At 44.4% G+C, this 25,014-nt stretch overlaps 1 protein-coding gene across 3 annotated transcripts in view; it reads right to left on the bottom strand.

The window, feature by feature from the left end:
- The window catches only part of TULP1 (TUB like protein 1), a 42,571-nt gene extending 18,865 nt beyond the window's left edge, over positions 1-23,706 (bottom strand). The window contains exons 1-8 of one of the 3 annotated variants that reach the window (XM_033917400.1): positions 22,791-23,706; positions 22,083-22,131; positions 19,135-19,276; positions 16,359-16,493; positions 11,673-11,789; positions 4,979-5,086; positions 4,165-4,290; positions 2,817-2,914 (exon numbers count right to left, since the gene is read on the bottom strand). In XM_033917400.1, the coding sequence (XP_033773291.1) occupies positions 2,817-2,914; positions 4,165-4,290; positions 4,979-5,086; positions 11,673-11,789; positions 16,359-16,431 (522 nt within the window). In that variant the 5' untranslated portion in view covers positions 16,432-16,493; positions 19,135-19,276; positions 22,083-22,131; positions 22,791-23,706. Of the gene's footprint in view, positions 1-2,816; positions 2,915-4,164; positions 4,291-4,978; positions 5,087-7,727; positions 8,294-11,672; positions 11,790-16,358; positions 16,494-19,134; positions 19,277-22,082; positions 22,132-22,790 lie in introns of those variants that run through there. The other 2 variants (XM_033917401.1, XM_033917402.1) reach the window with 2 other exon arrangements.
- Between the last annotated feature and the right edge of the window lie 1,308 nt (positions 23,707-25,014).

Raw genomic sequence — 25,014 nt, 5'->3', positions numbered from 1 at the left:
GTTTTAAACCTTCTGCCTATCCGTTTCAAAATCCACTAGTACAACCTTACACAGTGGCATAGTAAGGGGGGACAGGGGTGCAGGGTGCCCACACTCTTCCTCACCTTCCCTGTTACCTCCCCCTGCTGCACCCCTTCTTTACCCTGTACCTCGTTTAACTTCCCTGGCATATGTAGCATTACCAACTCGCTGCCCATGCCGGCTTCAGCTCTCCCTCTGACATCATTTCCGTGTCCCACGCCTAGGAAGTGATATTACAGGCAGAGCCTTGAATTGTGCTGCAACTAAGGCAATATATGAAGCTCAATAAATAATAAACGAGATGGGCAGTGAAATGGTAATGCTGCTCACGCCGGGGAAGGCGGGGGGAGGGGGCAGCAGGCATCTCTCACCCTCGCTGCAACACTGACCTTACACCTAATTTTCAAGGGAAAATTGGACAATGAAATGTACACATGTCCTCTCTCAGGCCACCAGGACAGAGAGAGAGAGAAAATGCTTGAAGTACCTGTATGTGAACTGCTTTGAGTGTGGTGGTGTACAAGTCCCAATCTCTTTCCCTGATGTCATAATGTCTCATTCCACCAATAAGAGCCAACCTCATCAGTGATGTCACAATGGCTTCATTGTTCTATACTTGGCTCACTTCTGATATTCTATTGGAGGAGAGTGTGATGCAGTGGTTCGAGCTACACCCTCAGTACCCGAGGTTCTGGGTTCCAAACCCCGCACTGCTCCTTATGACCCTGGGCAAGTCACTTAATCCTCCACTGCCCCAGGTACATTAGATAGATTGTGAGCCCACTGGGACAGACAGGGAAAATGCTTGAAGTACCTGTATGTGAACTGCTTTGTGTGTGGTGGTGTACAAGTCCCAATCTCTTTCCCTGATGTCATAATGCCTCATTCCACCAATAAGAGCCAACCTCATCAGTGATGTCATAATGGCTTCATTGTTCTATACTTGGCTCACTTCTGAGATTGTATTGGAGGAGAGTGTGGCACAGTGGCTAGAGAGCTACAGCCCCAGCACCCAGAGGTTCTGGATTGCAAACCCCACGCTGCTCCTTGTGACCCTGGGCAAGTCACTTAATCCTCCACTGTGAGTCCACCAGGACAGATAGGGAAAATGTTTGAAGTACCTGTATGTGAACCGCTTTGAGAGTGCTTGTAAAACTGTAAAAAGGCAGTATACAATTTCCAATCCCTTTCGTTAAACACACGCTAAGAATGCTTTTTTGCAGCCTAGCTAAAAGTGTGGGTGCTGTGGAAGATACGCTTACTTTTTAGTGAACTGAGAGAGGTCAGGTTCCAGCTATTTCTAAATGGTTTTAAAATGCATCGAAACGGTCTCAGTGCCTTGTAAAACCATTTAATATAAGCTAAGTAAAACAACAACAAAAATAAGAAACAATTAAAAACTCAGTTACTGTATTTCTGTGAAATGTTAGCCAGCATTGAAGAGAAGAAATTGTTTAATTTGTGCAGATTTAAAGATTTTAGTTTGTCCCTTATTTTATGCATGTTTTTATTGATGTAAACCGTTTCGTTTTTTTTGTAAATGGCATTAAAAAAAATTAAAATAAATACTGTATGAAGAAAGGCTAAAAAAAACTGCAGATGTACTCACTGGAGGAACGAAGAGAGAGGGGAGACATGATTGAGACTTTTAAGTATATCACGGGACGTATAGAGGTGAAAGATGATATCTTCTGTCTTACAGGGCCCTCAGTCACCAGAGGGCACTCGCTGAAAGTCAGGGGAGGGAAATTTCATGGTGATGCCAGGAAGTACTTCTTCACCGAAAAGGTGGTCGATCATTGGAACGAGCTACCTCAGCAGGTGATTGAAGCCAACAGCGTGTCAGATTTTAAGAGGAAATGGGATATTCACGTGGGATCTCTAGGGGAGTAAGGGTCAGGGAGTGGGTCATTGGTATGGGCAGACTTGATGGGCTGTGGCCCTTTTCTGCCGTCAATTTCTATGTTTCTATATCCTCCCCTAAAACATAAACTGAAACAACAATTTGCCCCTACAAACCCCAAGCTACCCAGGCAGATGGTTTTGAAAGTTTTCCTTATTGTATTATAGTTATAGGGGCTGAACGGGAGGACTGGTATATGACAGTTATCTTATGATCCCCTTGACCTAACAAATAATTGGTCAGTTTGACTTTGTTATAAAGCACTTCAACTGGTTTCTGTTTATAAGGCTCTTTGGGGACCTTTTACTAAAGCGCTAACAGAGGGTCTTTGCCACACGCCATAGTCACTTTTGCTGCGGCTGGAAATAGGCCAATTTTCCCATTGTTCTAATTAATAGCCAGGTGCTATTTTCGCTATTAGCATGTAGCCATTAAAAAAATTTACTGCGTGAGACTTTTCTGTCACCTATTTTGTACATGGCAAGGGCACCTGTGCTAACCCTGCACACACATGCTAACTGATTAGCGCTGTCACACCTATTCTCCACCCCCTAACACACCCCTTCCCGGAAAATTAAAAATATTTTTTTAGCACGAAGCGTGCATGTAAAAATAGGCCACTTTACCGCAGGATGCCATTGGACATCCCGTGGTAAGTCTTTTTAATGTGCGGTATGAACACAGTTTAGTTAAAAGGACACCTTTGATATTAAGAGAGCCCATTTTCTGATTCATACAAAAAAGTCTTGAGTTACGTCATAAAAGACATCATTTATCTCTGCAAAATCTAGAGCTGACCACCGGGAGGCAGTGCTGCTTTACCAGTTAGCATTGTTTCCCACTGCTACTCTTCCCACAGAAAGAATCTCCAACTAGTCATTGCTTTTTTCACCTTCTTGGATTTCTTTTCTTTCCCCTTTTTGTTAGTATTTTTCTTGGCAGTCTCCAAAATCTTGTCTTCGTTTTCCTCTTCATGGAGCTTGGCTGTGTCTGTAGACAGAAAAGAGGAGATCAAATGTAAGGTCTGACAAACCTTGTTCATGTCCCAGTGCTTGATTTTCGATACTTCCTTACCTTTACTTTGGTCTCAGTAAGGCATTTATTTCTTTGATTGTCCCATCTCATAGGATAGTCCACTTGTTGGACAAGTCCAAGATAATTGTTCCTTTTGAACGGAGTTATTTATACTAGTCATGACACATACGAAACATAGTTGAGGTAACTTTTTGATATATGACAAAGGGAGAGTTTTAGACCCATGATAGAGGTTGGGCAAAGTAAGTGTTGCCAGCAATGTACAAAGGGCCGCTGAACAGTTCTCAGCCCATCCAAGAAGAGAATGATGTGGAGCCATGAAACTTACAACTTTTCATGACAGTTTTCGTTTCAATGATATGGAATGAAAAGAAAAGTGTGGAATAACTTGTAAGTTTCATGGCTCCACATCATTCTCTTCTTGGTTGGGCTAAGAACTTTTCAGTTGGCCCTTGTACTGTGATGTCATATTCTCTCATTCTACCAATCCCTAAGAGGCATTGGTTTCCCTATACTTGTGCCCATGTACTAGATGCATTTGCCTCATTGAAACGAAAAGTGTCAAGAAAAGCAAGGAATAACTTGTAAGTTTCATGGCTCCACATCATTCTTTTCTTGGTTGGGCTGAGAACATTTCACCTCATTAGTAAAGACCCTAGAGTTAATAGCATCAATATTACTAGAGCTGTCTCCTTAACTAGACCAACCAGAGCTGAGCCTGGTTTGGACCTGTTATATGTAATAAGATGCAGTTCCTATTTTTCTTAGAGTAACCAGAATTACAACTCCCTGCATGCAATACAGGCAAAATCAGGACTGGATCAGTCTCTTCAGGTTGACCTGGATAACATGGCAACTCAAGCTGTGTCCATCCCACTAGATAAGTTCCATGTCGCCAATGTCTTATGAAGGGTCTCTCTGTAGCTCTGCTCCTCAACAAGGGGATCCTGAGTGCCAACATGTCGCTATCTAAGACAAGGGTGGGCAACCTTAGTCCTCAAGAGCCACAACCTAGTCTGGCTTTCAGGATTTCCTCAGTGAATATGCATGAGATCTATTTGCACACAATGGAGGTAGTGCATGCAAATAGATCTCATCCCTATTTACTGGGGAAATCTCAAATGGATTGCAGCGCTCAGTAGCTGAAGTTGCCCACATGTGATCTAAGAGGTACTGTAAGTTTGAAAGAAGAAGTAACTGGTTACTTTTTTTGCTTTTTTTCTCCTTGGCGTTGCTGCTTCCTGCTTGGAACATGGAAGCCACAGTCTTCTTTTGGGCAGGTTTTAATGACTTGGGACTGGAAGACAAGTTGTTCTCCTCAACCTTCTCACCTGCAGCAGAAAAGAGTTGGATGAGGGGCAATTAAATTGTGTCGACCTTGTGGAAGGGGGGAAAAAGCAAGGGTTTATGTCATTGGTAAGTTCCAGCCCCTTCCCCCCATACATTTTACAGCCCACAAACTTTTACTCAGGTAAAATCACACTGTGTGATTCAGATCTCAGACTGAAACCAGCAGAGGAAAGTTGTGTCATGGAACTTGGAGGAGGTGGGGCGGAGGAGAGGTTCCTCTGGTGCCTGGGGTAGGCAATTCTGGTCCTTGAGAGCCGGAGCCAGGTGAGGGTTTTGGGATATCCACAATAAATATGCATGAGATAGATTTGCATCTCAAGGAGGCAGTGCATGCAAATCCATCTCATATATATTCATGGTGGATATCCTGAAAACCTGACCTGGCTCTGGCTCTCAAGGACCGGAATTGCCTACCCCTGGCCTAGGGTTACCATATGACTCCAGAAAAAAGAGGACAACTTGAGATCTCCGGGCATTACCTCCATTGAAAGCAATGGAAGTGAAGAGGACGGACAGAGACATTGAAAGCAATGGAAGTAAAACCCAGATGTCTCAATCCGTCCTCCTTTTTCTGGAGCCATATAGTAACCCTATGAATAATTAAATCCAATTCATTTCAATGTGTTGTGCACACGGCAGGAGTGACACAATGCAGTTTACGTAGTTTACCTTTTTTTCCAGCTTTTATTTCCTTCTTCCTATTAACTTGAAACATGGACGCCGAATCCTTCTTTGTTTTAACGCCTTTGACCATCGCTTCTACGTCATCTTTCGCCGCTGTTTGGAAAATGAAAAGAGAAATAAATGGACAGAAGCAAAGGGAAGCGTAAGAGCGAGGAAGAGAACAAAGAATGAGGAAAGAAAGGCTGGCTGGGTGGAGATGGAGCTAACGGAGGAAAGAAACTGAAAGGGATGAGAGGGAAAGCTAAGGAGAGACGAGAGATTCAGCAAAGAGCAGGGAGATGGCAGAGGCTGGTGAATCATCATCATTAAATGTCATCCTTGCTATGAAGGTTAGCAGCTGTGCTAGGTCAGTTCTCCTGGGCTTGGCGTTTCTCTTTTTTTCCTCCCATGTTTCAATTTCCTCTCCATTTGTATCTTACTTCATGACTAGCACATGCCATTTTGCTGTGGACCAGGGTCCTTTTGCCTTGAATCATCTTGTGTGTGGATTACCCAAAGGGAACGAATGTGAGATGTCAGGGGTGTAAGGTAGAAAAAAAAAGAAGGAATACGGAAACTAAACACAAAGAGCCGGATTCTCTAATATTGCTGGTAAAATCCAACTGTAGCGGCCGTACATCTAACGATTCAAAAAAGACGAGCCATCCTCAAAGAACTGCGCATGCAAATGAGGTTCTTGGAGGGCCGCCATATTTACATGAGATCAGTCACCGGCGATGGTGATCGCCACATCGCAGAATAGTCCACGGAAAGAGGCCCGATCGGGGCAGGTACAATGAATTCTTCAAACTAAAATATGCAAATGGAGGAGATCGGAGGAACGCCCCTATCTGCCGGCACGGATCTGCCGGCATGGATCGCTGTCCGAGGCTCGACAATTTTTTAAAACTTTTTTTTTTAATTATGTTTTTTAGACCTGCGAGCCCGTGGTTTTAACCCGCTTTAAACCCATGGGTTAAAAGCATGGGCTCGCAGGGTGGGGAAGGGCAGAAGAAAACCAGCGTTAGGGGCAGGCAGATTGGGGTTGCAGGAGGCGTTCGGGGCTGAAGGAGATTGGGGCTGACAGGGCAGACGGCAGGGCTTCAAAGAGCAGGAGAGTTGGAAAGACATTTTCGACTGGTCCCCAGCGGTCGCTTCTTGAGTTGATCGGCCAGCCCAGTTGGACCTTGAATTTTGTGTTGTGAATCGTGCCCCTGCCTACTTTGCATGCGTTTCTCCTCATTTGCATGCACGGATTCGAATCAGATCGCAGGAGAGGTTAGCGAATGGGGCCCGAGGGAAATCTGGTCGCAAACCGATGGGTTTGCTTTGTGAATCTAGCCCTTACTTTCAGCTCACTTAAGTTGGACTGCTACGTATTACCCTTTCCTTTTGTATTTGCCTATATCTCTTTCTTTCCTTTATTTATTTTGTAGTTCTCCCTTTTTTCCATTCGTTTCAGTATGTCCTTTTGTCATATTTGTCCACTGTTTTAATTGATGATGTCTTTGCTATTATTTGTCCCTCCCCCCTGATTTTATTGTACACTTCTCCCTCTATATTTGCGGTTTCAGCATTCGCGGTTTCGATTATTCACGGTTTCTAGCTTGCTGGCTCCTCCCCCCTCAAATTACATCAGCTTGCATAGAGAAATCACCGGTTCCCAGCACTTCCTTCACCGTGTTTTGCCTCTCCTTCAGAGACAGGCCAGGTCTCCCACCACGTTATTCGCGGTTTCACCACATTCATGATGGGTTTTAATAGAAAACCGCGAATAACGTATGAAAAAGTTATTTGCGGTTTTTCTGTATTTGCGGTTCTGTTAATCCCCTATCACGGCGAATGCGGAGGGAGAAGTGTATAACCACCTTCAAACTGTTGATAAGGCAGTGTAAAAAATTTTAAATAAACTTGGAAACTTAGAATAGAGACTTGATTGATATTAAATTCATTATTTAATTTATTTATTTACCACTTATATCCTACGTGGTTTCACATTCAGGTCCTTTATCATATTTCCCTATCTGTCCCGGTGGGCTCAAACTCTATCTAGTGTACCTGGGGCAATGAGGGGATTAAGTGACTCGCCCAGGGTCACAAGGAGCAGCGAGGGATTTGAACCCACAGCCTCAGGGTGCTGAGGCTGAAGCTCTAACCACTGCACCACACACTCCCACAGGAGCAGAAGAAAACTTGAGTGAGCATGCCCGCATCTTATCCTAGCCCCCCCCCAAAAAAAAACACCCCAAAATTGTGAGTCTATCCCTCTGTGTTGCGAATTATAGTTCAGTCCTTACAATATTTACATTTTTTTATATTCTTCCCTACTTATTTGCACTATCACTAACCCCCTCTTCTACGAAAACGCGCTAGCGTTTTTTTAGCGCAGAGAGCTGCGCTGAATGGCCCGCGCTGCTCCCGACGCTCATAGGAACTCAATGAGCGTGGGGAGCAGCGCAAGCCATTCAGCGCGGCTCTCTGCGCTAAAAACCGCTAGCGCGGTTTCGTAGAAGAGGGGGTAAAATTCCAAATAAATAAACACTGCTGCGTAATCTGGATCCAGGCAACAATCTGGTATCACACTGATGCATCTCCAGTATAAATATAATCTGTTTAAATCAACATGTGGTCCAGAAAGAAAGTTTTAGAAATGGACCATGCCCTGTTAAACAAAAGCCCATCTTTTCTCCTAACAAAGTATGCAAATGTAAGAAAGGAAATTGACCCAAGTTTGGCCACTGACATGCAAAGTCACCTGGTTTTGTTTCCTGTCTCAGGCCTTCAGCGTCTTTGCCCGCTTGAGGCAGTAGGGCTCAGGTCCTGGGAGGAAGGAGTCCCAGTCATTGCCCAATGGTGACACCTAGTGGTCAGTCTTAGAACCCACGATGGCAGGGTTTGAGACGGAGTCCTGGTGCATTTGCGGCTTCCAAGTGGGACTTAAATAAAGTTACGAGGGGTTATAAACAAAATAGCAGAAAACCTCCCTGGGTGGTTGCGAGTGAGGCCACGATCCCAGGCCTGATTCTGATTAAACTGGGAGCTCAAAGGAGTAGGAGAAACGATCAAGCTTTCTTCCCCAGTACCACAGAAAAAAATGTATCTTAGGAAAGGCAGAAGGGGCAAAACAATGAATATTCTGAGGTTTCTAACTGGTCTTGCTCCTTCATTGTCACTGTTTTTCATAAAACACTCTTAATTTCTGTTCTTCCATCTGAGCTACTAACAGGTTGAACTACTAGTAATTTGAAACTGAGAATGAGGACAGGAACAGTGCGAGAGGTCTGCTCAGTCACTCAGAAATCAGGTCTCAATGCCCAGCCTCACAGTACCCAAAAAGGAAACCACCACACAAAGATAAAGCTGATTATTTGATCTTATTTCTCATGCATGCAAGACCAACCCAGGGAGTACAAGGCCTGGGACCAATTGAATGTGTGAGGTTCTCTTTAAATTTTTATGTAATTAAAAAAAAAAGCACCTCTCTTCCACCTCCACCCTCTTCTCATGGACTCCTTTCTTTCCCCCACCCCATGTACCTGTATCGTCTTTATTCTCCCTTTCCTCCCCTCCACACACACACACTCATATGGATCCCTTCCTCAGTACAGTCTTTTTCTCTGTCCCTCCCCAAGCATAATGTTCTACCCACTCCCTTCCACTAGCACAGGGGAAGGCAATTCCGGTCCTTGAGAGCCAGAGCCAGGTCAGGTTTACAGGATATCTACAATGTATATGTAAGAGATAGATTTGCATGCAAGGCCTCTTTAAGATGCAAATCTATCTCATGCATATTTATTGTGGATATCCTGAAAACCTGAGCTGGCTCCGGCTCTCAAGGGCTAGAATTGTCTACCCCTGCACTAGCAGGAAAAAAGTAGCTTACCTCAGTGATTCCCAACCCTGTCCTGGAGGAACACCAGGCCAATCGGGTTTTCAGGCTAGCCCTAATGAATATGCATGAGAGAGATTTGCATATGATGGAAGTGATAGGCATGCAAATTTGCTTCATGCATATTCATTAGGGCTAGCCTGAAAACCCAATTGGCCTGGTGTTCCTCCAGGACAGGGTTGGGAATCACTGGCTTACCTGAATCTGCTTTCTCCTCTCCTGACTTCAGTCTGAAATCTGAGCATGTGGGAGACGTGAGTATAGCAAGCAGGCCATGAGAAGAGGCACTACTAGGATGACCACCTAGCCCTCTGCTGACCCAGCCTAGGGTTACCATATGGCTCCAGAAAAAGGAGGACGGATTGAGACATCCGTGTTTTACTTCTACTGAAAACAATGGAAGTATAACCCGGATATCTCAATCCGTCCTCCTTTTTCTGGTTACCCTAACCCAGCATCCCCTTCTGTATGTACCAACCTGGAGCACTATGTGGCATCCAACTGGCTCCTCTTTCTAATGAGGATGTAAATACCCAGGGGAGCACGCCTTCCCCCATGTGCCACCCATGCCAGAGGCAGCCCTTCTATGGGTCCCATGAGATTATAGAGACCAGCTTGATTTAGACTTCATATTGAAACCGGCAGAGGCGGCACCAGATGAAGGTAAAAAAGTGCTGTACTCCTGCTAATGAACCATGTCGGAGAGGAATAGAAGGGATCAAAGTAAGACGCCTCCCCCACCCTCTTCTCCGTTCCCTTCCCTCGTACCTCTGTAATTTTCCCAGCGTGAGCAGCATATGGAACTTGCTGCCCGCATCGTGTCGGCTCTCCCTCCGACATCACTTCTAGGTGCGGGACCCGGAAGTTACGTCGGAGAGATCCGACACCGATGCAGGCAGCGCATTCACAATACTGCTCATGCCGGAAAAATTAAAGAGGTACGAGAGAAGGGGGCATGTGCTGCAGTGTGTGTGTGTGTGGGGGGAGGGGTCAGGAAGGAGCTGGGGGCAGAGAGGAGGACGGGTGTTGCGGGGTCAACTGCCCCCCTCCCCTTTAATACGCCACTGACTGTGCTAGCCTGGCACACCAAGGACACTTCTACTGTCAGTGCACCAGCTAAGCAGCACTGGATTCATTGGAACTTTGCTGGTTGACATGGTATGGAAGTACAGTAGAACCTCTGGTCATGGCGCTTCCGTACACGAAAAAATCGGTTCCCGACCCAAAAATTCTCCACAATTTAGTACCTGGTCACGATCACACAATCACTGCCCCGGCCATTTTCCCCTTCTACCTCATACGCGCCGATGTTTCCCCATTTTCTGTTGTTTGCGTATATGTACTTCCTTTGCGCCAGAAGTCGACTCATGCAAGGTTAGTTTTCATGGTTGTTTATGGTAAGTTTTTGTATAATTAAGGATATTTCAAACTTTGATTTTTTTTTTTTCCTGTGCTTAAAACTCATTTTTTTAAAAAAAAAGTTTTATTTCTTTATTTTTGTCAACTTTCATCCGGGGAGGGGGGATTTCATTTGGAGGGAAGGGTAGGGGGAAAGGGGATGGAATCAAGGGGGGTGTAGAAAGGAATGGATTAGTTCAGTGGTCTCAAACTCAAACCCTTTGCAGGGCCGCATTTTGGATTTGTAGGTACTTGGAGGGCCTCAGAAAAAATAGTTAATGTCTTATTAAAGAAATGACAATTTTGCATGAGGTAAAACTCTTTATAGTTTATAAATCTTTCCTTTTGGCTAAGTCTTAATAATAATATTGTCATTTATAGCTAAAGAGACATATGATCAAGAAACTGTTTTATTTTACTTTTGTGATTATGATAAACATACTGAGGGCCTCAAAATAGTACCTGGCAGGCCGCATGTGGCCCCCGGGCCGCGAGTTTGAGACCACTGGATTAGTTCATATGGAAATTTAATTTGGAGGAATGATATAAATATGTATGGAAATATTATCATGAATCTTATTGTAATGAATATATCTTTGTATTATCTTATTGTATTTCTTACTGGATTCCTTCAATAAAAATTGTTATAAATTTTTTTTTAAATGTTTTCAGCGAACGGTTTGTAGGGGTTTAGTACGGACTCATGCAATGTTAGTTTTCTCTGTTGTTCAAGGTTTTCTCTGTGTTATTCAAGGTTTTTACATTTAGTTTACTATTACATTGTGCATTCTATGGTATAATTAACTATGTTTGTCCTTAAAAATCTTTTAAAAAACCCAATATTTACATCCAGTTCATAGGGTCTGGAACAGACTAATCGTATTTACATAGAATCCAATGGGGAAGTTAGGTTCGGGTCACGACCAGAGTTTTGAAACGAATTATGGTCATGACCAGAGGTACCACTGTACACTTCTTCCTCTGTATTCGCTGTGATAGGGGATTAACAGAACTGCAAATACTGAAAAACTGCGAATAACTTTTTTTTATATGTTATTTGCTGTTTTCTATTAAAAACCATCGTGAATATGGTGAAACTGCAAATAACATGGTGGGAGACCTGGCCTGTTTTTGAAGGAGAGGCAAAACACGGTGAAAAAAGTGCTTGGAATCAGCGATTTCTCTATGCAAGCTGATGTAATTTGGGGGCAGGAGCCAGCAAGCTAAAAACCGTGAATAATCGAAACCGCGAATACGGAGGGAGAAGTGTATAGGTTTCAGAAACATGAGGCAGCATGGTGATCCTCCCCTGGAGAAGGCCGCTCATGCTCATTCATTGTGGCTATCGAAAGTTTAAGGGCACATATACAGGAGTAAGATCAGTTTGGAAACCAATATAAACACTAGCCTGACCTCTCTGCTTCTTCTTCTTCTTCTCTTTGCTGTCCGTAGAGGTATTGTCCTTGGAGGTCTTCTTCTTGATACCTCTCTTGGGGAGGTCTTCTCTAGAATTCTCCTCCTCAGAGTCTCCTGTTGGAATAAGAATGAGAGGTTGGCTGCAGATGCCCCAGACATGTGAGAAATACAATTTTCTCCCCATGGGATCACAACCTGGCAAATTCTGCCCTGACATTCAAAAAGAAAATGATAAGACGAGAACATTAGTGGTATCAAATATACTCAAGACAAAAAAGGATTGTGAAACAAAAACTCAAAATCCCACACCAAATCTTAATCAGCAATAATTATAAATAAAAAAAATATTTTACAGGGCAAAAGCCTTAGAACCTCATAGATAGGGAAATAGTTTCACAAGCTGAAAAAAACTCCTCTAAAAATCATTACAAAAATTACAAAATATCCAATATATCCAACCTGAAGAATATCAAACTTGTATCAATATAGTGTAAAACCAGCACTTATATTATAAGAACATAAGAGTTGCCTCCACTGGGTCAGACCAGAGGTCCATCCCGCCCAGCGGTCCGCTCCCGCGGTGGCCCATCAGGTCTGCGACCTATGAAGTGGTTTCTGACCACTTCTATAACCTACCTCAAGTTCTATCTGTACCCCTCTATCCCCTTATCCTCCAGGAACCTATCCAAACCTTCCTTGAACCCCTGTACAGTGTTCTGGCTTATCACCTCCTCCGGAAGCTTGTTCCATGTGTCCACCACCCTCTGGGTAAAAAAGAACTTCCTAGCATTTGTTCTAAACTTGTCCCCTGACAAGTGCGCGCTAGACAATGGAGTCCCGTCAATTGCGCTCCATACAGTGGCTACTATTTTGCCTTTGTGAGGGGGGTGGGGGAAACCCCCCCCCCCAGTACACTTAAAATATTCACTTGGTATCTACTGTTAGGGCAAGGTTTAGATGAGGATTTAATCCTCATCTAAACCTTACCCTAATACTAGCGCAATTGATGGGGTGCCATTTTTCTGCTGGTGTACACATTTGACAGGGTGCAATTGACGGGGCGCAATTGTCCTGCTTTGACACGCAGCTCCTGATTGGTGAGGCCCGACTTTAGTACAGGAAGAGGCGATCGGAGCATACAGCGAGTGATTTCCTTTACTCGCTGGTGCTCCGGCTGCCCTCTCCTGTCTCTCCAGCTGCCCTCTCCTGCCCGGTCATTCATGGTCCGAAAATACCGTGAATGATTGGCACTACGAACTGCCAACCTCAAATTCGCAGGGGAGCAATGAATTGAACTGAATGTATAAAGCACAAGGTGATTACATTTGGAGCATTTTGTTCAGGGTTTTAACTGGAGGTTAGCAGTTTTTTTTTGTATTTTTTCCTCCAGTTCCTCTTTACTTTTAATTTTGTGATATGGAAACCGCATAGTTGTATGCGGTATATAAATTTTTAAATAAATAAAATAAATAAATTTACTGCAGATCCTGGTATATGCAGTGGGACCTATTTACTAATCCAGATCCAGACGTACCCTTAAGTCAGATCTGATTTCTGATGAGCCCCCTGGTGCCCCTCCCCCCCCCCCAGATCTCTAGGTTAGAACTTGGACCTTTCTGGTTTCCAGGTTGCTCTATTAGGCTCCTCCTCTGCTCCTATTTGCTAGTAGCAATGGCGAACCTGGTGAGGCAAGAACCTGGGGCGAAGCACCCCCATCTGCGCAGCCAATGGCTCTGCCAGTCCCCCACCCCAGAACAGGAAGTTGATATCATTTATTGATTGATTCAATTTTCTATACCGAGAGCTGTACTCACTCGAGGAACGCAGAGAGAGGGGTGACATGATCGAGACATTCAAGTATCTCACGGGCCGCATCGAGGTGGAAGAAGATATCTTCTTTTTCAAGGGTCCCGCGGCAACAAGGGGGCATCCGTGGAAAATAAGGGGCGGGAAACTGCACGGGGACACCAGGAAATTCTTTTTCACTGAAAGGGTGGTTGATCGCTGGAATTGTCTTCCACTTCAGGTGATTGAGGCCAGCAGCGTGCCTGATTTTAAGGCCAAATGGGATAGACACGTGGGATCTATTCACAGAGAAAGGTAGGGGAGGGTCATTGGGGTGGGCAGACTAGATGGGCCATGGCCCTTATCTGCCGTCTATTTCTATGTTTCTATGTTTATGTTTCTATTTGGCATGTGGGATCTCTTCATGGAGGTAGTTAGGGGGGGGGTGGGCCATTAGGGTGGGCAGACTGGATGGGCCGTGGCCCTTATCTGCCGTCTATTTCTATGTTTCTATGTTCTCCCAAGGGAGCTCAGAATGGTTTACATGAGTTTATTCAGGCACTCAAGCATTTTTCCCTGAGGGGGTGGGCACCTTTTACCTGGCTAAGTAGCCACTTGCCCATATAAATGGCTTTTAAGAATTGCCCATCCCTTATTTTTGACAGAACACAAGCTTTGTTTGGTTTTCTCCACACTAAGGGCTCCTTTTACTAAGGTGCGCTAGCGTTTTTAGCGCACGCACAAAATTACCGCACGCTAAACCGCGTGGTACGCTTCTAGAACAATGCCAGCTCAATGCTGGCGTTAAGGTCTAGCACGAGCTATTCCACGCATTAAGGCCCTAACGCGCCTTTGTAAAAGGAGCCCTAAATTGCATCTCATTGGGATTCATGTAGAGCAAGAGGGCCATCTAGTGGCAGGCTGGAAACTTTGTGGGCCAGAGCATGGACGTTCCTTCCATTTATACAATTTCCTTTCCTAGGAATGGACTTCTCAGCCAAGGAAATCTTTATTTGTTTGTTTGTTTCTTGGGATTTATTAAAGAGATTCACTTTTGAACAAACTTCCCAGATGCAGTGGTAGGACAACGTCAACCTGAGGTGTATAACCCAATAATTTCCTTAAGGCCCGATATTAATGCAAAAAGACACCGTATGGTTCAGAAGAAGATCTGAGATGTAAATTCGAGACTTCCAACCCTGAGGCAAGTGTCTCTGTCTCAAAAAAACCACTTAAAGCAAGGTATTTATTTTGAATTGGAGTTTATTGATTAATGATCAAAACAAGTTTGTAGGCCGTTCATAAATTTTCTCTAAATTCTATGTAACAAAATGTTGCCTCTAACCTGCCTAGAACTCCCAACAGATCCACAGTCAAAGTGGTGAAACAAAGCACAAAAAAAAGGGGTGGTGGAGGGGGGACTGCGAAAAAGATCTACATGATGCAGGCCCTTTCGTCACGGTGGCTATCTAAGTTCGTTTTAACTTCAAAACACGATTTTATCTTATCTTATATCCACCTTTGGCTCTCCTTTTCGAACATAGAGTCTTCTTGGACCCCTGAGGAAGACGTTTTAATCAAAACACGGACTGTTGGGTCCCTACTCATTAGAGTATAAGTGGAATTTTTGCTGTTGCATGCTATTAGATATTATTTTATCAACTGAATAAATGCCTGCATCACGTACATCCTTTCCGCAGTCCCGTCTCTCCCCCACCACCACCACACACACTTTTTTGAAGAGTGGGATATAAGTCATAACAGAGCATAATTCTCAGAACTCTCCAGAACTTTAGTTTTATATGATTATCAGGGTGGAACAGTAAGCGAATAGAACCAGAAGCCCCAAGCCACTTAACCCTCCATTGTCTTGGGATGGCTGGGGACAGCACCGGCAACCAACACCGCTCATGGCCTTGCCCCATGATCATTTACAGCTTGGTACTTGAGTGTGAAGGGAAACTACCAGAACATAGTATATTAGAATTATCAGAGAAATTCCACTCCTTCCTCCAATTAGAAGATGAAATATTACACATAGGGAAAGAATGGGTGGGAGTGGGAGAGCAGGGGAAATGGACAGGAGATGAAAGATTCAGAAGAGTAGGCAGCCTGCTCAACCAGTCAAACTGCATCAAACAAAAAGTGAACAAACAAACAAAATACAGGGCTCTTGGGCTGGGGATTCTCCGAACCCCCTGAAGGCCCTGACCGTACTGATCTGAATTTGATTGGCTGAGCAGCATCTGCCTGTTGCCTGTTCGAACAATCAAATTCAGAAAAGTGCCCTCAGGGCCTTTAGGGGGTGGGGTTAATTCCCTGAAGGCTCTGACCGCACTTCATTGGTAACATGATGAAACATAAACATGTGATGTATCATGCGTTGTGAGACCTCCAGAGATACCACAGGGGGCAGATTTCATTTCAGTGCCACATATTATGTTTAGCTACTAACTGTCCTGAAATATTTAGACGCATACCATAGTGTCTAAATATTTCCTTTCCAACAGCCCGCAAAATAAACATGAACTGCTTTTAAGAAGGAATCCCCATTCCTAGTGTTCTATCCTCCCCCCCTTTCCTTTAATTAATTTGTTTTTAATGATGTAATTATTAACTTTCCCTTCCCCCTTTACCCTCAAGCTCATGTTCGTATTTGTCATTTGTCTATTTAATGTTCACATTTCCCCCCCCTACAAAAATTTATTTTAACCTTTCATTTTTAGCATTGTAAATCAGCCAGGTGCACATCAATGGTCGGTATATTTTAATTAATTAAACTTGAAACTTAAACTAACACAAAACAGGAGTCCATGCAATCATCCATATAATAATAATGAATGCTGTTCAGAAGCTCTGTAGTTTGGCATGGGGAAAAGGAGCCAGATCAGGTTTTACCTGGCCTTTTTTTGGAGATTTTTGTCCCAGTGAGGTAAGGTAAGGAGTCTTTTTTTTTCTTGGGCTCTTTCATGAATTTGGAATTCTTGCTCTCCTCCGATATATCACTTTTCTTCTTTTTCACTCTCTTCCCATCTGCATCAAAAACATGACAAGTAGAGGCTAGATAGCTCTAAAACTCACTAATTAAGCAAAAATAATTCACTCACTAGACTGTGGCAATCTTCTGGGGTCAAGAGAACCTCACTACCTTAGCACCCTATAAAAGCAGGCCAAATGAGGCAAAGCTCTCAAGGACCCTTTGGTCTCACCTCATGCCCTGCACTGTAAGATGCTTAGCTAGATAAGGCAAGCCAGGTACCGTGGGACCCCCAGGAACAAAGGCAACATTGGCACACCTACAAAAAAAATGTACAGTGGCTCCTAGAAATTCAGATTAGCACCAAGACTTATGTAACATGCAGTGGCGTGCAGTGAGAGCTTTCAGGAGATTCAGCAAATCCCCAGCTCTTTAGCTCTGCTTTTTTAAAAATCATTTTTGTTTTTTTAACATAGTAGATGATGACAGATAAAGACCTCAATGGTCCATCCAGTCTGCCCAATCTTACCCTCTCTTTAAAATTACTGATTTAATTTTAAAAATTTCCTTCTTCTTGGCTATTTCTGGGCCAGAAACCCAACGCTCTGCCCGGTACTGTGCTTAGATTCCATCTACTGAATTCTCCGTCATATCTCACTCCACCCCCATCTAAACAACCCCAGCCGTCGAAGCCCTCCCCAGCCCATCCTCAACCAAATGGCCATATAAGGACACAGACCATGCAAGTCTGCCCAGTACTGGCGTTAGTTCTTCAATATATACCATTATTTTCTGATTCCAGATCCTCTGTGTTCATCCCACACTTTTTTGAACTCTGTCATCGTTTTCCTCTCCACCACCTCCCTCAGGAGTGCATTACAGGCATCCACCACCCTCTCCGTAAAGAAGAATTTCCTTACATTACTCTTGAGTCTATCACCCCTCAACCTCAAATTATGCTTACTTTTGGCTTGACGCACTTTGATTTGTTGGGTAGGCAGCCTGCTCAACCAGTCAAATTGCATCAACCAAAAAGTGAACAAACAAGCAAAATACAGGGCTCTTGGGCTTGGGATTCTCCGAACCCCCTGAAGGCCCTGACCGTACTGATCTGAATTTGATTGGCTGAGCAGCATCTGCCTTCAACCAATCAAATTCAGAACAGTGCCTTCAGGGCCTTTAGGGGGTGGGGTTAATCCCCTGAAGGCCCTGACCGCACTTCATTGGTAACATGAAACATAAACATGTGATGTATCATGCGTTGTGAGACCTCCAGAGATACCACAGGGGGCAGATTTCATTTCAGCTACTAACTGTCCTGAAATTAGAACCTAATGACTGTAATTACTGTTTAGTACCTACATTGTACACAATGCTATGCAAGAGTTCAGAACTCATCTTACTGCAATGTTCCCAGTCCAATCTTATCTTTTAGCTCAGTGTCTCTCAAACTTTTTTTTTAGCAAATGTTTTTCGTGGCACCAACAAAAAATTAAATTTGAGAGTTATTTATTTAAAGTTCTTTAAGCTATGTTTGGGTGATTGTAACAACGGAGACACTAAAGTAGATAGAATTGCTAATCAATGCGATGGACGTGCTTGTTTTTGAGTGCAAATTAACTCAAAAGGTGGCTCGATAGTCAACAAAACAAACGTGCATTTCATCATCCACTATCTGGAGTCGTTCTCTTTATTTCAATTTAATTTCTGTCAGAGTTGAAAACTTTGCCACAGTTCTGAAAAGGAACGTACATACATACTTGTCATGGGTAGGGTTAGCAGACGTCCGTGAAAACCCGGGCATGTCCTCTTTTTGGAGGACTGTCCAGTCTCCTGGACAAACTTTCCAAACCCGGCATTTGTCCGGGTTTCGGAAAGCCCCGATGAGCTCCAGCCACATCTGGAGGGCCTCTGAGCATGCGCGGATGACTTCACACACATCTACGCGTGCTCTAGGCCCTCCAGATGCAGCGGTGCTCGTCCGGAAAGAAAGAGGAGGCTTTGTGGGGGTGGGGCTGGAGGCAGAGCGGGCTGGGGTCATGTGTCCGGGGTTTCCCAGGGAAAAAAATGATAACCCTAGTCATGGGTAAAATGTATCAGCAGACACTTGAACCTCCTATATACATGAATAATTTTTTTTTTCATGACAAATAAGACACATAGATTTGAAAATAAAATCTAAGTGCATTATTTTCTTCTCATGACCTCATCATACCTCCCTGGAACATAGAGGGAGAGCAGTTTCTGGAAAGCTGAGTCATGCAGGTGAAACATGTTGTACACATCTAAATGTCCTCCCTAGTGAGCAGAACAGAAGCTAGACCTTCTGGTCTCTGGTATATAGTTATACCTTTGTGGGTATGAAGTCCTTCCTAGAGTTACCAAATTTTACTCCTGCATAATCTGCACCCAAAGCCCCGCCCCCCCAGGCCCTCCCAGTTCCAGTCAGCCCCGCCCCAGCCTCACCCCCCTCAACCTGTTCTCATCCTCGGGACCGCATCTGCGCATGCATGTGGCATTCCCCGTGTTGCATCCATGCGTCCGCAGATGCCCTGCTGAAGCGGTCCCAAGGTGGAAGCTTTTCAAGCCTGGACAAAGTGCTGGGTTTTGAAAAGCCGACCGGGAAATCCGGACTTCTGGTCCCCCTAACCCTTCTCCTCTTGCCTGTTTCCGAATGGCACCTGGAATCTTTCTTACTCTGAGAAACAGCGGATGGTTCCTCAGTGGAACTGTGATCCTCAGACCTTTTGACTTTTTTCTTGGGTTTTGCCTCCAGTGGAGCTGGGCCCTGCTGTGCTTCCTGGCATTTCTTTCTTGGCTTCTACTCCGTTAAGAAGTGCTGGATGACAAGACAAACAAGCGACAGGCAGTGAGAGAAACCGACAGGACCAAGTTTCATCAACTTCTCAGAGGGCTGAACTTTATTATTTCGATCAGATTATTCCCACAGCCCATCAAGCCCTGTCTCCAGTTTCCCCCCCCACCCCCCCACTAAAAAAAGAGGATTATTTGATCACCCTCAAAAATAAAAAATGGTCGGGTCTCAGCAGTGCGCACTGGCGTGCAAATGTCCGGCACGCCATTGTCCTGCGTGCATTTGACGGGTTACCCTCAAAAACAGCAGTGAAGTGAGTTTTGCACGTCTAAGAAGCCCTGGGGAAAGAAGTCAGCACAGAGGGGCAGTTACAACCCTGGGCAGACTGGAGGGGCCACTATAGTCTTTATCCATCATCTTTTACTATGGGCTTGGTATTCAAATGACTTGTGCTCTTAACTTTGGGTGTTATGCTTCTTTGAAAATTTGGGTGTTAGCTTCTTTGAAAATTTACTAGGGCCAAGTATATACGTTTTGTAGAAAAATTTTCACCAAACTTCTAAATTTAGGAGAATTAAAAGTAGGTGGGAATAGAGTTGGATTTAACAGGGAAAAGAAGTTAAGACGTAGCATTATTAGAATCAGATATTAGGCTCATAAATCTAGGCAAAAAAAATGGTGGGCCTAAATTTAGAAGCACAACATTTAAGCTCCTACATTAAGATTCATTTTCAGCTGAAATTTCAATAGGACGCCTGACTGTGGATGTTGCTGCAAGGATGTCCAAATACCTGGGTAGGCTGTTTGGTGGAGGATGGGCTGGGGAGGGCGTCAATGACTGGGAGGGTGTAGATGGGCTGGAGTAGGTTTTAACAAAGATTTCGGCAGTAGGAACCCAAGCACAGTACCGGGTAGGGCTTTGGATTCTTGCCCAGAAATAGCTAAGAAGAAAAAAATTTAAATTGAATCAGGTTGGGCAGACTGGATGGACCATTCGGGTCTTTATCTGCCGTCATCTACTATGTATGTTACTATGTCGGGTAGGGACAACACCCAGTTTTGAAACTGCAAGATGTTTCTCTCTTTTTTGGGGGATGTCTCTCTTTTCTGGCCATTTTCGAAAATCAAACTATCCAAATGCAAAACGTCCAAAACAAACCCATTTGGATATGGGAGGGGCCAGCATTTATATATATAAACTACATTCTAGTCCAGGGGTGTCCAACCTGCGGCCCAAGGGCCACATGAGGGCCCGTGAAGTATTTTTTGTGGCCCCAGTCGAGAGCGATGAAGTGTTTTCCTCTGCCTCCGGGTGTTTACCGTCTTGTCGGCTCCCTCCTCTGTCTTGCTGCAATGTTTGCGCATTTGTGCAGCCCCAGAAACATTTTTTTTTTGGCCAATGCGGCCCAGGGAAGCCAAAAGGTTGGACACCCCTGTTCTAGTCTAAACAAACAGGCGTTCCCCTCCATTCTATAGAAAAATCCCTCTTAGTCCATTAAAAATGGCCAGTAGCAGATTCATCTTGGTTTGGAGTTTTTCAGAAGATTAGCAAATAGGGAAGCAAGAAAATATAACTGAAGAACTTACCCCACAATGAAAAATGCACGGAAGCCAAGCAAGGAAGCAAGAAGCAGCAATTAGTCACAGGTTTAGAACCCAAGTAAAGCAGACAATGTATGTCATGTTCAATATGGAGAGGAATTAGGTCCTGCCAATGAAGACTTAGGGCTCCTTTTACAAAGGTGCGCTAAAACGCCCCAAGCGCTGCCTTTTAAGCAGGCAGTAATTTTTCAGCTAGCACACCTTTGTAAAAGGAGCCCTTAGTGCAGAGGTTTGCCATTTGAGGGTCTTGGTATATTGCAATCTGTCTTTGATATGTAAAAAGGATGCCTCTGCTGTCGGGGTAGGGAGCATACTTTGGCTTAGTTTCTTTGTCGTCTCTATACCTTACTTCAATGTATATAGGAGTCAGGCTCTCAAATCATCCTTCTCTGGGTCAGCTTCCTTTCAGCCCCTTCCACTTTGCGCCTGTGTCAGGTCAAAAGCGCGCCGGGACAAAGGCGCGTGCAGACAAGTGAGCGCAATGCGGAGCCGCGCCCAAAGAAAATGACTGTTTTAAAGGGCTCCGACGGGGGGTGTGAGGGGGGAATCCCCCCACTTTACTTTATACAGATCGCGCCGCGTTGTGGGGGCGTTGTGGGGGGTTTGGGGGGTTGTAACCCCCCCACATTTTACTGAACACTTCACTTTTTCCCTAAAAAACAGGGAAACAGTTAAGTTTCCAGTATAATGAGGGGGGTTACAACCCCCCAAACCCCCCGCAATGCGGCGCGATCTGTATAAAGTAAAGTGGGGGGGGGGGTTCCCCAACAAAACCCCACGTCTGAGCCCCTAAAAACACTCTTTTTCTTCGGCGCGTGCTTCCGTCTTGCGCTCAGTTGTCGGTGCGCGCCTTTGTCTTCGGCGGTTTTGTCTATGAACCGGGCTGAGTGCCTAAGTAGGCAAACCCTCACATTTAGGTGGCATAAAACATGGGTGGCAACAGGAGTGGATAGTCACATGCAAAATTTATAGCATAGGGTCAGTGTTGTGCATAACCTACCCCCCCCCCTTTTACTTAGCCACAGTAGGATTTACTACCACGGCTCAGAGTGCTAAATGCTCCAATGCTGCTCCAAAGCTCATAGAAATTCTATGAGTGTCGCAGCTAATACCGCTGCGGCCAGTGATAAAAAAAAGGCCTAATGCGGCTTTGTAAAGAAGCCCTTTAATAGGTGGCTATAAATACTCAAAATGAAATGTAGGGCGAGGCAGTGCTTGGATACCTTACCTCCTTGTTCATTTTCTGATGACGAGAATTCCGAGTGTTTTCAGGACAACTAAGGAAAGAAACCAAAAGCAGCTGAAATTGAGCTGAATATCTGTTCTCTGCACTATGAAAAAATCCATTTCCTTATAAAATGGCTATCCCCAAATCTTTTATTTATTTATTTATTATTTATTAATGCACTTATTTATTCCTGGTGTTCACTAGCGTCCTAGGTGAGGAACATTGTAAAATAAAAATAGGAACATTATATTAATACACTATGGGGTCCTTTAACTAACCCCTTCTTCTACGAAACAACGCTAGCAGTTTCTAGCACGGGGAGCCACGCTGAGTGGCCCGCACTGCTCTCGACGCTCATAGAGTTCCTATGAGCGTCGGGAGCAGTGTGGGTCATTCAGCGCGGCTCTCTGTAAACTTGTAACCCGGTCTGGGCTCTTTTGGGAGGATGGGCTAGAAAATCGAACGAATGAATAAATCAAAAGTAATGATTTAAATTTGGGTATAGACCTCAGAAAGAATGTAAAAAGGAAGATTGTTCTAGACCTGTACTTGGGGACAATGGGACAAGCTATCTAAAAATGGGATGGTCCGGTTCAAAACGGGACGTATGGTCACGTTAGGTAAATCTAAACACATAAATAATAAAACCAATCCTTTCTCCCCCCCCCCAAAAAAAAAATAAACCCAGTCACAAGTTGAGACACTGACCTGTCCAACATCCACACTTCATGTAGAACATCAGAATGGAGTGGCATCTCAGTGCAGCAGAACAAGTCTTCCTGAACTCCGTCCCTGGCACTACAGGACCTTGGGGTGAACAGCTTACTGGTCTAGCAGAGGTTCATCTGCTTCTCTTGGCCATCGACTCTTTAGGCAAAGGCGCACAGTATGCAATCCAAGTCTTAGAATGACTGCCTCTTTTGTAGGTTCACTGTCAGATTGGAAAACCCTCCTGTGCATCACCAGTCATCTGTCTAACCGGGTTTCATAAACACGACTGGCAACGTCTTTTTCTTTTTCAGTAATAAAATCAATGTGTTGACATCATTAATCAACACGTTTTCAGAAAATCTTGTAGCCAGCTGTCCAGGGACCCTCAGTCTCCACCGAGTTTTGTCAGAGAGTCAACCATGATAAAAAATGAGAGAGGCAGAAAGAGAGAGAGATTTATTCTGTAATAATATAATAGGATTTGATAGGATTGTGTACTCCTGGGACAATCTACTGAATTAGCATCTGTCACGCTAATTCACTAGGACCCAATTTTTTTTTAAAGTCTGGATGGCTTATGCACACAGCTTTAATGCCCGATTAGATGAAGAATAGCACAGTCATGTATGTAGCGTGTGCATATGTTATTTGTGTAACTGGCAGCCACAGTATCTAAGTCTTCAACAGTCTCTGCTTCTGCATTTGGCCTCCTGTCTCTTGACATCTTTGGCAGCAACATTTTGCTGAAGACATTTTGCATGTTCAAGCCCAACATTTGTAAATAGATAACTGATCATCTGTTAGAACCCCAGCATTTTGCTTGTTCAGGTTCTACATATGTAGTAACATAGTAAATGACGGCAGATAAAGACCTGAACGGTCCATCCAGTCTGCCCATAAGTTATACTCATTAAAAAAAAATACATGATTAGATTAACTTGTCTCTTCTTTGATATTTCTGGGCTGTAGACTGTAAAGTCTGGTATTGTCATAGGTTCCAAATGCTGAAGTTGCCGTCCAAGCTCACTCCAGCCTGTTTGCAGGATATCTACCGTAAAGTCAGGCCAGTAACATCCTCCTGTTCCATATTAGTGGAGTTCACATTCATGCCCTCCCCAACCCTTCTTTGATATTTCTGGGCCATAGTCTGTAAAGTCCACCTGGTATTGTCCTAGGTTCCAAATGCTGAGGTTGTTGTCCAAGCTCACTCTAGCCTATCCAACCATCCCGTTGATTGCAGGATATCTACTGTAAAGTCTAGCCAGTAACATCCTTGTTCCAAGTTAATAGAGTCATTGATGCCCACCCCAGCCCATCCTATACTGAATCACCATATAGGGGACACAGACCAATACCAGCCTTAGTTCTTTAATTTACATCCTTTGTTTTCTAATTAGAGATCCTCTGTGTTTATCCCATGCTTTTTTGAATTCCATCACTTCCTCTCCATCACCTCCCTCGGGAGGGCATTCCAGGCATCTACCACCCTCTCCGTGAAGAAGAATTTCCTAACATTGCTCCTCAGTCTTCCTCCCTGCAAACTCAAATTATGCCCTCTAATTTTACCATTTTATCTTCTCTGGAATAGATTTGGTTCTCTATTAATACCTTTCAATGATTTCAATGTCTGTATCATCTCTCCCCTGTCCCTCCTCTCCTCCAGAGTATACATATTTAGGTCTTCCAGTCTCTTCTCATACTACTTTTGGTTGAAACCAGTGTTCCCGCTAAGCTGCGTTGGCCTGCGCTCACGCACAAAATATTACATCGCAGCGCAAAGTTTCTCTTCACAGCGCACACACGCGTCGGTAAGGTAAGGGGACGCATTGGGGGGATTGCACTTCCCCACAATTGCCATGCTTCGGTTCCTCTTCTTCCTTCCTTCCTCCCCCCCCCCCCGCGGGACCCTGCGGCACCATCAACTCTTACTCCCTCTAATGTCGGCCCTGCAGCTCCAGACTTCCTCGCACCTTCTCCCCTCCCCCTTTGGATCGCTATTATTTTAAATGTTATAGCCGCGGAGCTGTATCCAACAGTGGAGATGTCTAACCTCGGCCTGCCCCGGAACTCTTACTGCAGCAGACGCCCGTCTAGGCAGGAACAGGAAGTCACTGTTGCAGTAAGAGTTCCGGGGCAGGCCGAGGTTAGACATCTCCACTGATGGATACAGCTCCGCGGCTATAACATTTAAAATAATAGCGATCCAAAGGGGGAGGGGAGA

This window comes from Geotrypetes seraphini, chromosome 13 (assembly GCF_902459505.1).
Source record: "Geotrypetes seraphini chromosome 13, aGeoSer1.1, whole genome shotgun sequence".
Taxonomy (NCBI): Eukaryota; Metazoa; Chordata; class Amphibia; order Gymnophiona; family Dermophiidae; genus Geotrypetes; species Geotrypetes seraphini.
This window is presented reverse-complemented; position numbering and strand designations above follow the sequence as displayed.